At 40.2% G+C, this 16699-nt stretch overlaps 1 protein-coding gene across 5 annotated transcripts in view; it reads right to left on the reverse strand.

Moving 5' to 3' along the window:
* The window catches only part of myh14 (myosin, heavy chain 14, non-muscle), a 149939-nt gene that overhangs the window by 96327 nt on the left and 36913 nt on the right, over positions 1 to 16699 (reverse strand). For all 5 annotated transcript variants that reach the window (XM_072913082.1, XM_072913081.1, XM_072913080.1 and 2 more), the window contains exon 4: positions 1318 to 1474. In XM_072913082.1, coding sequence (XP_072769183.1) covers positions 1318 to 1474 — 157 coding nt within the window. The remainder of the gene's footprint in view (positions 1 to 1317; positions 1475 to 16699) is intronic.

Here is a 16699-nt window from a genome sequence, read left to right on the forward strand (position 1 = left end):
CTTCCACCAAATGGGGGGGGAAAACATGTTATTGTGTAGACTAATAGATACTACATTACTTCATTTGGAAACAATTAAGGTATGTAAATAAACATTTACAAAATATTTCTGTCTAAATAACTCATTTCACAAAGTATATATCTGCGGCTTATAGTCCGGTGTGGCTAGTTTATGGAAAAATCATACATTTAGTGGGTCGGCTTATATACCGGTGCGCTTTGTAGTCTGGAAAATACAGTAATCTTCCACCAAATGGGGGGAGGGGGGGGACATGTTATTTTGTAGACTAACAGATACTACATTGCTTCATTTGGAAACAATTAAGGTACCGGTATGTAAATAAACATTTCTGTGTAAATAACTCATTTCACAACGTATATATCTGCGTCTTATAGACCGGAGCGGCTAATATATGGCAAACATTTTTGTTTTGTAAAATTTAGTGGGGGCAGCTTATATACCGGTGCACTTTGTAGTCTGGAAAATACGGTAATCTTCCACTAATGGGGGGGGGAACATGTTATTTTGTAGACTAACAGATACTACATTGCTTCATTTGGAAACAATTAAGGTATGTAAATAAACATTTCTGTGTAAATAACTCATTTCACAACGTATATATCTGCGACTTATAGTCCGGTGCGGCAATTATATGGAAAAATCCTACATTTAGTGGGTTGGCTTATTTACGCGGTGCGCTCTATAGTCTGAAAAATAGGCTATATTAGCGATAAAGACGTATCAGTCAGTCTGTAATGCACGATGACAGATGGTGTTAGGAAATCCTCAATATAGTGGCCTGCACCGTGCTCGGTAGATCTCCCGCCACACGCCCACATTTCGCAGTGTGATCCAGGTCTATACCATTTTTACGGTTGCTTTTCCAGAAAGAAAAAAAAAACCTGCTGGCGTGTTCATGGTGGAAGAATTCATACTGGTCCTACTGGTTCCTGTCACCACAGCGACACGCCCACAGCCCAACCCCCGAGGGCGGCGGCGGGTGATACGTAAAGACCCAGAATCCGATCTGCCCCGTCCTGTTATCTCAGGAAGGCACCCTGGGGCGCAGGTGTTGCGCAATCATCCTTCCAGCACTTTTAGGTGCTCTTCTTTCACTTTGTGGAGGTCAAAATGGCCGCGGTGACTGAATATTGAGCGGCCAGCCTTTCAGGGCAATCTCGACTGATTCACGTCAGCTTTTGATAACAGGCCATACCACGCCTAGGTTTCGCTCTTACGGTGTGGCCAAAGGTCACATTCCAGTCCGGCCCGGGCCGATAGCAGGGGTGAAAGGTCACAGATATCAGCGTGAAGTACCTTGAAGCATGCTCCGGTACGCCGCCTCCGATATGGCGTAAATGTGCGGCGGCATCTCGTGACGCTTTTTTCCTCGATACATCTCCACGATGGACTCGGTGTAGATGGGCAGGTTCTTGTAAGGGTTCACCACCACGCAGAAGAGGCCAGAGTAGGTCTGTGAGGAGCACAGGGGCTTCATTATTGTGGGTATGGCCTACAAGCCTTATGAGACAAGAACACATTCTAAATCGCAAAATACGGAAAGTAAGAGGAGGCTAACAATGCGAGTACTCTACAAATATATCCAAACAACCAGATATCGTTATTAAACACCTTTTTGCAGCGCCTTTACCCAAAGTGGGGCCCGCAGGCCAATTTCGGCACGACGTTGTCATTCCGTTTGGCCCGCCTTAGGGTGGCTACCAAATGTAATGCATATTCATACTGACCTCTTTCAAGCTGCACAATCATCCATGGCACGTCCGCGAGGCTACCCGGTCAAAAAAAAATAAAATTGCTCTGTAGATTTTACTGTAAAAGCTGGCAGCTCATTGGCCAAAAGTGGCCATTTTTCCTTTCACAGTAATGCATCGCAGAGACAGTAAAAGTACATTTTACCATAACACAGTAGCAGCTGAGTCGGCAGAATTTTGCGGTGACAAATAACAGAGGTACTTCCACCAAATTGGGGAAAAAAAACATGTCATTTTGTAGACTAACAGATACTACATTGCTTCATTTGCAAACAATTAAGGTATGTAGATAAACATTTCTGTGTAAATAACTCATTTCACAACGTATGTAACTGCGGCTTATAGTCGGCTAGTATATGGGGGAAAAAATGTTCTTGTAAAATTTAGTGGGTGCGGCTTTTGTGTGCTTTGTAGTTCGGAAAATATGGTAATCTTCCACCAAATGGGGAAAAAACATGTTATTTTGGAGACTAACCGATACTACATTGCTTCATTTGCAAACAATTAAGGTATGTAAATAAATAAATAAATAAATGATAAATGGGTTGTACTTGTATAGCGCTTTTCTACCTTCAAGGTACTCAAAGCGCTTTGACACTACTTCCACATTTACCCATTCACACACACATTCACACACTGATGGAGGGAGCTGCCATGCAAGGCGCTAACCAGCACCCATCAGGAGCAAGGGTGAAGTGTCTTGCTCAGGACACAACGGACATGACGAGGTTGGTACTAGGTGGGGATTGAACCAGGGACCCTCGGGTCGCGCACGGCCATTCTTCCACTGCGCCACGCCGTCCCACTCATTTCACAACGTATATAACTGTGGCTTGTAGTCGGCTAATATATGGGAAAACATTTTTTTCTTGTAAAATTTAGTGGGCGCGGCTTATATACCGGTGTGCTTTGTAGTCCATTGCCGCATTGCCGGCAGTAAGTCGGACACGTTTCCAGTGAGGGTTGGACTCCGCCAAGGCTGCCCTTTGTCACCGATTCTGTTCATAACTTTTATGGACAGAATTTCTAGGCGCAGTCAAGGCGTTGAGGGGATCTGGTTTGGTGGCTGCAGGATTAGGTCTCTGCTTTTTGCAGATGATGTGGTCCTGATGGCTTCATCTGGCCAGGATCTTCAGCTCTCGCTGGATCGGTTCGCAGCCGAGTGTGAAGCGACTGGGATGAGAATCAGCACCTCCAAGTCCGAGTCCATGGTTCTCGCCCGGAAAAGGGTGGAGTGCCATCTCCGGGTTGGGGAGGAGACCCTGCCCCAAGTGGAGGAGTTCAAGTACCTGGGAGTCTTGTTCACGAGTGAGGGAAGAGTGGATGGTGAGATCGACAGGCGGATCGGTGCGGCATCTTCAGTAATGCGGACGCTGTATCGATCCGTTGTGGTGAAGAAGGAGCTGAGCCGGAAGGCAAAGCTCTCAATTTACCGGGCGATCTACGTTCCCATCCTCACCTATGGTCATGAGCTTTGGGTTATGACCGAAAGGACAAGATCACGGGTACAAGCGGCCGAAATGAGTTTCCTCCGCCGGGTGGCAGGGCTCTCCCTTAGAGATAGGGTGAGAAGCTCTGCCATCCGGGAGGAGCTCAAAGTAAAGCCACTGCTCCTCCACATCGAGAGGAGCCAGATGAGGTGGTTCGGGCATCTGGTCAGGATGCCACCTGATCGCCTCCCTCGGGAGGTGTTTAGGGCACGTCCGACCGGTAGGAGGCCACGGGGAAGACCCAGGACACGTTGGGAAGACTATGTCTCCCGGCTGGCCTGGGAACGCCTCGGGATCCCTCGGGAAGAGCTGGACGAAGTGGCTGGGGAGAGGGAAGTCTGGGCTTCCCTGCTTAGGCTGCTGCCCCCGCGACCCGACCTCGGATAAGCGGAAGAAGATGGATGGATGGATGGGCTTTGTAGTCCAGAAAATTTGGTAATCTTCCACCAAATGGGGAAAAAAACATGTTATTTTGGAGACTAACAGATACTACATTGCTTCATTTTCAAACAATTAAGGTATGTAAATAACTCATTTCACAACGTATATAACTGTGGCTTGTAGTCGGCTAATATATGGGAAAACATTTTTTTCTTGTAAAATTTAGTGGGCGCAGCTTATATACCGGTGTGCTTTGTAGTCCAGAAAATTTGGTAATCTTCCACCAAATGGAAAAAAAACCCATGTTATTTTTAACAGATACTACATTGCTTCATTTGCAAACAATTAAGGTATGTAAATAAACATTTCTGTGTAAATAACTCATTTCACAACGTATATAACTGCGGCTTATAGTCGGCTAATATATGGGGGAAAAATGTTTTCCTGTAAAATGTAGTGGGTGCGGCTTATATACACCGGTATATAAGCCGCACCCACTACATTTTACAGGAAAACATTAAATTCTTGTAGTCTGGAAAATATGGTAATCTTCCACCAAATGGGGAAAAAAAACATGTTATTTTGGAGACTAACAGATACTACATTGCTTCATTTGCAAACAATTAAGGTATGTAAATAAACTTTTACTTTATAGTAACAAAGAAAAAAAATGGCCATAGATATTTCTGTAAAAATTAAACAAAAAAACCAGCAGCTCAGTCGCCAACATTTTCCTGTAAAAATAACAGTGGTACTGTTTTTCAATTTACAGTAACAAACAGTAAAATAAATAAACAAATGGCCATAGATTTTAAGGAGAAAAACTGGCAGTCACCAGAATTTTTACTGTGAAATTTTTAAGATTTATATATATATTTTTTTACAGGCTAACAAGTTGCGTTTGGATTTGAGTCCCCTGCTCTACGGTAAAGTTGTGACTTTTCCGAGGCTCAACAGAGAAGGATGTCGCCGTGTTTTGCCCACGTCTTGTCATGAAAACCTGCACGCTTGGAAATTTAGCGTCCTCCATACGTCTAATAGGTCTGCGTAAAGTTTGAAAGCAATCGGATGAAATATCTCGGAGGAGCTGGTTACAGAACAACGCCTGGGGATGGCGCAAATCTGCAGAAAATGACCTTTTTGAAGGTTAAAAAAGTACGTCAAAGATGCAGACTTGCATGCTACCTGAATTGTGTGACTATCTCTACTAGCCTATATTTATACACGGCGGTGAGCACCCCTCCTTTAGATCGTAAATCCTGCCTCTCACCTGGATAGTAGAAGATTGTGGACATAAACCCACAAGTTGGTCAACTTTGACATCCAACTTAAACACGGAGATGGCCAAAAAGACGACGGTTTGAAGCACCTTTTTGAGCATTATGATGAACTGTTCACGTAAACGGGAAGATATAAACATCCCAGTGAGAGCAGACATTGTACAGTAAGTGATTGTTTTATTTTATTCTTGTTTAGCACTTAGCAATGCTAATACATGGTGCTTAGTGTTTGACTAAATCTGCATCGGTTTAGCACACAGCTTCTATAACTTGTAGATCATCCTCCTTATGTTCAGTCTCAAAAATAAAAGTTTCTGGATCATCATTTGTCCCAAAGTCTTTGTTGTCTCTCATCAAGTTATGTTTAAAATGATCAAAATATATAAATATGACATGTTATTATGAATGTGAAAGATTACTACTAGAGGTTGTGGAAATAATACCAATTTAAATACATGGCAATTCGGACATGGACGATTATAGAATTGATTAGTAAACGACTATAATGGATAGATTCATTGGATATAAAGTAGAGCAGAGTTGTAAAATGTGTCTGACTGCAGCAAGCTACCTCACCCATACTTATTTTAGGCCACTTATGTTCCAGTTTTGTGAAGTTGTCAGGTTGTGTAAATGGTAAATAAAAAGAGAATACAACAAATCCTTTTCAACTTATATTCAATTGAATAGACTGCAAAGACAATATATTTCATGTTCACACTGAGAAACTTTATTTTTTTGCAAATATTCGCTCATTTGGAATTTGATGCCTGCAACATGTTTCAAAAAAGCTGGTACAAGTGGCAAAAAAGAGTGAGAAAGTTGAGGAATGCTCATCAAAGACTTATTTGGAACATCCCACAGGTGAACAGGCTAATTGGGAACAGGTGGGTGCCATGATTGGGTATAAAAACAGCTTCCATGAAATGCTCAGTCGTTCACAAACAAGGACGGGGCGAGGGTCACCACTTTGTCGACAAATGCCTGAGCAAATTGTTTAAGAACAACATTTCTCAAGCAAGGAATTTAGGGATTTCACCATCTACGCTCCGTAATATCATCAAAAGGTTGAGAGAATGTGGAGAAATCACTGCACGTAAGCCATGGTATTACACACCTTGGATCCCTCAGGCGCTACTGCATCAAAAAGCCACATCAGTGTGTAAAGGATATCACCACATGGGCTCAGGAACACCTCAGAACACCACTGTCAGTAACTACAGTTGGTCGCTACATCTGTAAGTGCAAGTTAAAACTCTACTATGCAAAGCCACAGCCATTTATCAACAACACCCAGAAAGACTTCGCTGGGCCTGAGCTCATCTAAGATGGACTGATACAAAGTGGAAAAGTGTTCTGTGGTCTGACGAGTCCACACTTTAAATTGTTTTTGGAAACTGTGGACGTCGTGTCCTCCGGACCAAAGAGGAAAAGAACCATCCGGACTGTTCTAGGGTGAAAGTGTAAAAGGCAGCATGTGTGATGGTATGGGGGTGTATTAGTGGCCAAAGCATGGGTAACTTACACATCTGTGAAGGCACCATTAATGCTGAAAGGTACATACAGCTTTTGGAGCAACATATATTGTTATCCTGGACGCCCCTGCTTATTTCAGCAAGACGATGCCAAGCCGCGTGTTACAACAGCGTGGCTTCGTAGTAAACGAGTGCGGGTACTAGACTGGCCTGCCTGTAGTCCAGACCTGTCTCCCATTGAAAATGGTATATATTTGTGACAATACCGCCATACCGGTACCTTTTGATGTGCCTTTGCTACGGCCGGTTGCCCTTCTCAGTGCCTGCATTGTGGCAATCACAATTACGATGTTAAAATATACGAGAAACACACGTTTATGGCATTTGAAAGGATATGCATGGATTATTGTGTGAATATTTGGAACATTCACACAATAATATGCTTTTCTGCACCACAATTCATCTATTTATTATTCAACTTCTTCTTCTTCTCCAGATTTTGTCGCGCTCTACCTTCCACATTTTTCACCCGATTCAAAGCGTTCCAACTTCAAACTGTTCAGCCTATTCGGGAATTGCGGGTCTTTCCATGACAAATTCCAAAAAATTCCCAGATTTCCCAGAATTCCAGGTTTTCGGGACATTTTTCCCATTCAAAATGAATAGGCCATTTTTCAAACTTCCACCATTTCCACATTTTTCAACCTATTCAAAGCATTCCACCTTCAACACATTCCACCATCCTGGAAATTCAAACTACTTTTTTTCAAGTTAAAAAAAATTCCAGGATTTTTCACAATTTCTGCTTTTCCAAAGCTCTATTTCCACCCTTTTTTCTGGCGACTACTCCTCCCACATTTTTCAACGCATTTTAACCGTACCACCGTCAAAACATTCCTCTTAATCAGGACAAAAAAAACAAAACAGTTTTTTAACCTGGAAAAATTCCTATTTTTCCAAAATTCCAGGAATTCCGTAATACCATTTCTCAATTCAACATGTTACTACTTCAACATTTCTCCGAGTTTTTTTTTTTTTACAATTTTAAAAAAAATTCCCGCATTTCCCGAAATTCCCACATTTTTGGGAAATTCCCAGTGAAACCAATGGGACATTCTTTAAACTCCCACATTTTTCATCTGATTCAAAGCGTTCCAACTTCAAACTGTTCAGCCTAATCGGGAATCACAGGCTTTCCCTTGACAAATTCCCAAATTTTCCCAGTTTTCCCAGAATTCCAGGTTTTCCGGGACATTTTTCCCATTTAAAATGAATTGGCCATTTTTCAAACTTCCACCATTTCCACATTTTTCAACCTATTCAAAGCATTCCACCTTCAACACATTCCACCATTCTGGAAATTCAAACTTCTTTTTTCGAGTTAAAAAAAATTCCAGGATTTTTCAGAATTCCTGCTTTTCCAAAGCTCTATTTCCACCCTTTTTTCTGGCGACTACTCCTCCCACATTTTTCAACGCATTTTAACCGTACCACCATCAAAACATTCCTCTTAATCAGGACAAAAAAAAAAAAAGTTTTTTAACCTGGAAAAATTCCCATTTTTCCAAAATTCCAGGAATTCCGTAATACCATTTCTCAATTCAACATGTTACACTTCAACATTTCTCCGAGTTTTTTTTTTTTTTACAATTTTCAAAAAAATTCCCGCATTTCCCGACATTCCCACATTTTTGGGAAATTCCCAGTGAAACCAATGCGACATTCTTTAAAGTTCCACAACTCCCACATTTTTCATCTGATTCAAAGCATTCCAACTTCAAACTGTTCAGCCTAATCAGGAATCACAGGCTTTCCCTTGACAAATTCCCAAATATTCCCAGATTTCCCAGAATTCCAGGTTTTCCGGGACATTTTTCCCATTCAAAATGAATTGGCCATTTTTCAAACTTCCACCATTTCCACATTTTTCAACCTATTCAAAGCATTCCACCTTCAACACATTCCACCATCATGGAAATTCAAACTTCTTTTTTCGAGTTAAAAAAAATTCCAGGATTTTTCAGAATTCCTGCTTTTCCAAAGCTCTATTTCCACCCTTTTTTCTGGCGACTACTCCTCCCACATTTTTCAACGCATTTTAACCGTACCACCATCAAAACATTCCTCTTAATCAGGACAAAAAAAAAGAAACGTTTTTTAACCTGGAAAAATTCCCATTTTTCCAAAATTCCAGGAATTCCGTAATACCATTTCTCAATTCAACATGTTACTACTTCAACATTTCTCAGAGTTTTTTTTTTTACAATTTTCAAAAAAATTCCCGCATTTCCCGAAATTCCCACATTTTTGGGAAATTCCCAGTGAAACCAATGGGACATTCTTTAAACTCCCACATTTTTCATCTGATTCCAAGCATTCCAACTTCAAACTGTTCAGCCTAATCGGGAATCACAGGCTTTCCCTTGACAAATTCACAAATATTCCCAGATTTCCCAGAATTCCAGGTTTTCCGGGACATTTTTCCCATTCAAAATGAATTGGCCATTTTTCAAACTTCCACCATTTCCACATTTTTCAACCTATTCAAAGCATTCCACCTTCAACACATTCCACCATCATGGAAATTCAAACTTCTTTTTTCGAGTTAAAAAAAATTCCAGGATTTTTCAGAATTCCTGCTTTTCCAAAGCTCTATTTCCACCCTTTTTTCTGGCGACTACTCCTCCCACATTTTTCAACGCATTTTAACCGTACCACCATCAAAACATTCCTCTTAATCAGGACAAAAAAAAGAAACGTTTTTTAACCTGGAAAAATTCCCATTTTTCCAAAATTCCAGGAATTCCGTAATACCATTTCTCAATTCAACATGTTACTACTTCAACATTTCTCAGAGTTTTTTTTTTTTACAATTTTCAAAAAAATTCCCGCATTTCCCGAAATTCCCACATTTTTGGGAAATTCCCAGTGAAACCAATGGGACATTCTTTAAACTCCCACATTTTTCATCTGATTCAAAGCATTCCAACTTCAAACTGTTCAGCCTAATCGGGAATCACAGGCTTTCCCTTGACAAATTCACAAATATTCCCAGATTTCCCAGAATTCCAGGTTTTCCGGGACATTTTTCCCATTCAAAATGAATTGGCCATTTTTCAAACTTCCACCATTTCCACATTTTTCAACCTATTCAAAGCATTCCACCTTCAACACATTCCACCATCATGGAAATTCAAACTTCTTTTTTCGAGTTAAAAAAAATTCCAGGATTTTTCAGAATTCCTGCTTTTCCAAAGCTCTATTTCCACCCTTTTTTCTGGCGACTACTCCTCCCACATTTTTCAACGCATTTTAACCGTACCACCATCAAAACATTCCTCTTAATCAGGACAAAAAAAAAGAAACGTTTTTTAACCTGGAAAAATTCCCATTTTTCCAAAATTCCAGGAATTCCGTAATACCATTTCTCAATTCAACATGTTACTACTTCAACATTTCTCAGAGTTTTTTTTTTTACAATTTTCAAAAAAATTCCCGCATTTCCCGAAATTCCCACATTTTTGGGAAATTCCCAGTGAAACCAATGGGACATTCTTTAAACTCCCACATTTTTCATCTGATTCCAAGCATTCCAACTTCAAACTGTTCAGCCTAATCGGGAATCACAGGCTTTCCCTTGACAAATTCACAAATATTCCCAGATTTCCCAGAATTCCAGGTTTTCCGGGACATTTTTCCCATTCAAAATGAATTGGCCATTTTTCAAACTTCCACCATTTCCACATTTTTCAACCTATTCAAAGCATTCCACCTTCAACACATTCCACCATCATGGAAATTCAAACTTCTTTTTTCGAGTTAAAAAAAATTCCAGGATTTTTCAGAATTCCTGCTTTTCCAAAGCTCTATTTCCACCCTTTTTTCTGGCGACTACTCCTCCCACATTTTTCAACGCATTTTAACCGTACCACCATCAAAACATTCCTCTTAATCAGGACAAAAAAAAAGAAACGTTTTTTAACCTGGAAAAATTCCCATTTTTCCAAAATTCCAGGAATTCCGTAATACCATTTCTCAATTCAACATGTTACTACTTCAACATTTCTCAGAGTTTTTTTTTTTTTACAATTTTCAAAAAAATTCCCGCATTTCCCGAAATTCCCACATTTTTGGGAAATTCCCAGTGAAACCAATGGGACATTCTTTAAACTCCCACATTTTTCATCTGATTCAAAGCATTCCAACTTCAAACTGTTCAGCCTAATCGGGAATCACAGGCTTTCCCTTGACAAATTCACAAATATTCCCAGATTTCCCAGAATTCCAGGTTTTCCGGGACATTTTTCCCATTCAAAATGAATTGGCCATTTTTCAAACTTCCACCATTTCCACATTTTTCAACCTATTCAAAGCATTCCACCTTCAACACATTCCACCATCATGGAAATTCAAACTTCTTTTTTCAAGTTAAAAAAAATTCCAGGATTTTTCAGAATTCCTGCTTTTCCAAAGCTCTATTTCCACCCTTTTTTCTGGCGACTACTCCTCCCACATTTTTCAACGCATTTTAACCGTACCACCATCAAAACATTCCTCTTAATCAGGACAAAAAAAAAAAAAGTTTTTTAACCTGGAAAAATTCCCATTTTTCCAAAATTCCAGGAGTTCCGTAAGACCATTTCTCAATTCAACATGTTACTACTTCAACATTTCTCCGAGTTTTTTTTTTACAATTTTCAAAAAAATTCCCGCATTTCCCGAAATTCCCACATTTTTGGGAAATTCCCAGTGAAACCAATGGGACATTCTTTAAACTCCCACATTTTTCATCTGATTCAAAGCGTTCCAACTTCAAACTGTTCAGGCTAATCGGGAAACACAGGCTTTCCCTTGACAAATTCCCAAATTTTCCCAGTTTTCCCAGAATTCCAGGTTTTCCGGGACATTTTTCCCATTCAAAATGAATTAGCCATTTTTCAAACTTCCACCATTTCCACATTTTTCAACCTATTCAAAGCATTCCCCCTTCAACACATTCCACCATCATGGAAATTCAAACTTCTTTTTTCGAGTTAAAAAAAATTCCAGGATTTTTCAGAATTCCTGCTTTTCCAAAGCTCTATTTCCACCCTTTTTTCTGGCGACTACTCCTCCCACATTTTTCAACGCATTTTAACCGTACCACCATCAAAACATTCCTCTTAATCAGGACAAAAAAAAAAAAGTTTTTTAACCTGGAAAAATTCCCATTTTTCCAAAATTCCAGGAGTTCCGTAAGACCATTTCTCAATTCAACATGTTACTACTTCAACATTTCTCCGAGTTTTTTTTTTACAATTTTCAAAAAAATTCCCGCATTTCCCGAAATTCCCACATTTTTGGGAAATTCCCAGTGAAACCAATGGGACATTCTTTAAACTCCCACATTTTTCATCTGATTCAAAGCATTTCAACTTCAAACTGTTCAGCCTAATCGGGAATCACAGGCTTTCCCTTGACAAATTCCCAAATTTTCCCAGTTTTCCCAGAATTCCAGGTTTTCCGGGACATTTTTCCCATTCAAAATGAATTGGCCATTTTTCAAACTTCCACCATTTCCACATTTTTCAACCTATTCAAAGCATTCCACCTTCAACACATTACACCATTCTGGAAATTCAAACTTTTTTCTAGTTAAAAAAAATTCCAGGATTTTTCAGAATTTCTGGTTTTCCAAAGCCCTATTTCCACCCTTTTTTCTGGCGACTACTCCTCCCACATTTTTTAACCCACTTCAAGCGTTCCACCGTCAAAACATTCCTCTTAATCAGGACATAAAACCCAAGTTTTTTAACCTGGAAAAATTCCTGTTTTCCGAAATTCCAGGAATTCTGTAATACCATTTCTCAATTCAACATGTTACTACTTCAACATTTCTCCACCAAGTTTTTTTTTACCATTTTCAAAAAAATTACCGCATTTCCCGAAATGTCCACATTTTTGGGAAATTCCCAGTGAAACCAATGAGACATTCTTCAAAGTTCCACAACTCCCACATTTTTCATCCGATTCAAACTGTTCACACTTGAAAATATTCAACCAGTTCAGGAATCGTGTGCTTTACTTCAACAATTCGTCATTTTGAAGTTCAACTTCAGCATTGGAGCATTCACACACAATTCCTTCATCGAGTCTAGTTCTTATTATGTGTTATTATTACATCAATGGTTCATTTGGTCTCAATGTCAATAACATTGTTTATCAACAATGTATTAAGGTAACTTTAAAGGCCTACTGAAATGCGATTTTCTTATTTAAACGGGGATAGCAGGTCCATTCTATTTAATATGTCACAAATTAATCCCGCATAACAAACACCTCCCCCCTCCCGTCCATATGACCCGCCAATACAACTCAAACACCTGCACAACACACTCAATCCCACAGCCCAAAGTACCGATCACCTCCCCAAAGTTCATACAGCACATATATTTCCCCAAAGTCCCCAAGGTTGTACGTGACATGCACATAGCGACACGCACGTACGGGCAAGCGATCAAATGTTTGGTCGCCGCAGCTGCTTGCGTACTCATGGTACCGCGTCTGCGTATCCAACTCAAAGTCCTCCTGGTAAGAGTCTCTGTTGTCCCAGTTCTCCACAGGCCAATGGTAAAGCTTGACTGTCATCTTTCAGGAATGTAAACAATGAAACACCGGCTGTGTTATCCGGCACAACAGTCAGGGGGTGCATTCTACGGCGGGGGTGCGTTATCCGGCACAACACCTGCCGCAATACACCGCTTCCCACCTACAGCTTTCTTCTTTGCAGTCTCCATTGTTCATTGAACAAATTGCAAAAGATTCACCAACACAGATGTCCACAATACTGTGGAATTTTGCGACGAAAACAGACGACTTAATAGCTGGCCACCATGCTGTCCCAAAATGTCCTCTACAATCCGTGACGTCACGCGCTGACGTCATCATACCGAGACGTTTTCAGCAGGATATTTCGCGCAAAATTTAAAATTGCACTTTAGTAGGCTAACCCGGCCGTATTGGCATGTGTTGCAATGTTAAGATTTCATCATTGATATATAAACTATCAGACTGTGTGGTCGCTAGTAGTGGCTTTCAGTAGGCCTTTAACTTAATAGAGGTCAATACATGGTCCAAGGACTTGAATCCATCAATCTTCCTATCCTAACCCTAAGTCCTCATGAGTAGGATCAATGTGGTCCTGGACTGCTACTTCTACATACCACATATGCCCGGGAGTGTGTACACACACTTGTATTTGTACACGCTTAGACCTGGAAACTATACACAAAGCCTTGGACCACTTGGCTGTGGGGCAGAACATGAAAGTTATCTTCTTAAAGCTGCAACAAAAGAACATGCAAGTTCTCTTCTTAAAGCTGCAACAAAAGAACATGCAAGTTCTCTTCTTAAAGCTGCAACAAAAGAACATGCAAGTTCTCTTCTTAAAGCTGCAACAAAAGAACATGCAAGTTCTCTTCTTAAAGCTGCAACAAAAGAACATGCAAGTTCTCTTCTTAAAGCTGCAACAAAAGAACATGCAAGTTCTCTTCTTAAAGCTGGAACAAAAGAACATGCAAATTCTCTTCTTAAAGCTGGAACAAAAGAACATGCAAATTATCTTCTTAAAGCTGCAACAAAAGAACATGCAAGTTCTCTTCTTAAAGCTGCAACAAAAGAACATGCAAGTTCTCTTCTTAAAGCTGGAACAAAAGAACATGCAAGTTCTCTTCTTAAAGCTGCAACAAAATCTGACAAACTATATCTGAGATACTTACAGTTTTACTAGCTGGCAAATGATATTTGAGATCATCACAGAGATGATTTTTATTATTGATTTTACAAATAAACCTTTCGGCTTAGGTCAGGCTGATTAGAAAAATTAACAAACTCCTCCTAGGGACTTTGACTAAATGAGTGGTGGTTAAAATGACAGATACTACACATATAGGTGATGATTCATTGCCAAGGAATTTTTCTTCGCCATAAGATGTGGGCGTGGCCTGGCGCCAAACTTTGCTCTGATGGTTTTTTGGCATTTTTCAGCAAAAAAAGGGGTCGCACTTTAACAAACTCCTCCTGGGGACTTTGACCAAATGAGTCATGGTTAAAATGACAGATACTACACATATAGGTGATGATTAATTGCAAACCCATTTTTCCTACGCCATAAGATGTGGGCGTGGCCTGGCGCCAAACGTTGTTCTGATGGGTTTTTTGGCCAATTTTCGTCAAAAAAAAGGTCTCATTCTTTAACAAACTCCTCCTAGGGACTTTGACCAAATGAGTGGTGGTTAAAATGACGGATACTACACATATAGGTGATGATTAATTGAAAACACATTTTCCCTACGCCATAAGATGTGGGCGTGGCCTGGCGCCAAACGTTGTTCTGATGGTTTTTTTGGCCAATTTTCGTCAAAAAAAAGGTCTCATTCTTTAACAAACTCCTCCTAGGGACTTTGACCAAATGAGTGGTGGTTAAAATGACGGATACTACACATATAGGTGATGATTAATTGAAAACACATTTTTCCTACGCCATAAGATGTGGGCGTGGCCTGGCGCCAAACGTTGTTCTGATGGTTTTTGGCCAATTTTCGTCAAAAAAAAGGTGTCGTTCTTTAACAAACTCTTCCTAGGGACTTTGACCAAATGAGTCATGGTTAAAATGACAGATACTACACATATAGGTGATGATTAATTGCAAACCCATTTTTCCTACGCCATAAGATGTGGGCGTGGCCTGGCGCCAAACGTTGTTCTGATGGTTTTTTTGGCCGATTTTCGTCAAAAAAAAGGTCTCATTCTTTAACAAACTCCTCCTAGGGACTTTGACCAAATGAGTGGTGGTTAAAATGACGGATACTACACATATAGGTGATGATTAATTGAAAACACATTTTTCCTACGCCATAAGATGTGGGCGTGGCCTGGCGCCAAACGTTGTTCTGATGGTTTTTTTGGCCAATTTTCGTCAAAAAAAAGGTCTCATTCTTTAACAAACTCCTCCTAGGGACTTTGACCAAATGAGTGGTGGTTAAAATGACAGATACTACACATATAGGTGATGATTAATTGCAAACCCATTTTTCCTACGCCATAAGATGTGGGCGTGGCCTGGCGCCAAACTTTGCTCTGATGGTTTTTGGCCAATTTTCGGCATTTTTTGTCAAAAAAAAGGTGTCGTTCTTTAACAAACACCTCCTAGGGCCTTTGACCAAATGAGTGGTGGTTAAAATGACGGATACTACACATATAGGTGATGATTAATTGAAAACACATTTTTCCTACGCCATAAGATGTGGGCGTGGCCTGGCGCCAAACGTTGTTCTGATGGTTTTTTTGGCCAATTTTCGTCAAAAAAAAGGTCTCATTCTTTAACAAACTCCTCCTAGGGACTTTGACCAAATGAGTGGTGGTTAAAATGACAGATACTACACATATAGGTGATGATTAATTGTGAACACATTTTCCTACGCCATAAGATGTGGGCGTGGCCTGGCGCCAAACTTTGTTCTGATGGTTTTTGGCCAATTTTTGGCAAAAAAAGGTGTCGTTCTTTAACAAACTCCTCCTAGGGACTTTGACCAAATGAGTCATAGTTAAAATGACAGATACTACACATATAGGTGATGATTAATTGCAAAGGAATTTTTCTTCGCCATAAGATGTGGGCGTGGCCTGGCGCCAAACTTTGCTCTGATGGTTTTTTGGCATTTTTCGGCAAAAAAAAAGGTGTCATTCTTTAACAAACTCCTCCTAGGGACTTTGACCAAATGAGTGGTGGTTAAAATGACGGATACTACACATATAGGTGATGATTCATTGTGAACACATTTTCCTACGCCATAAGATGTGGGCGTGGCCTGGCGCCAAACTTTGCTCTGATGGTTTTTAGCCAATTTTCGGCAAAAAAAGGTGTCGTTTTTTAACAAACTCCTCCTAGGGACTTTGACCTAATGAGTCATAGTTAAAATGACAGATACTACATATATAGGTGATGATTAATTGCGAAGGAATTTTTCTTCGCCATAAGATGTGGGCGTGGCCTGGCGCCAAACTTTGCTCTGATGGTTTTTTGGCATTTTTCGGCAAAAAAAAGGGGCCAATTTTCGTCAAAAAAAAGGTGTCGTTCTTTAACAAACTCTTCCTAGGGACTTTGACCAAATGAGTCATGGTTAAAATGACAGATACTACACATATAGGTGATGATTAATTGCAAACCCATTTTTCCTACGCCATAAGATGTGGGCGTGGCCTGGCGCCAAACGTTGTTCTGATGTTTTTTTTGGCCGATTTTCGTCAAAAAAAAGGTCTCA

This window comes from Nerophis lumbriciformis, linkage group LG04 (genome assembly GCF_033978685.3).
Source record: "Nerophis lumbriciformis linkage group LG04, RoL_Nlum_v2.1, whole genome shotgun sequence".
NCBI classification, from domain to species: Eukaryota; Metazoa; Chordata; class Actinopteri; order Syngnathiformes; family Syngnathidae; genus Nerophis; species Nerophis lumbriciformis.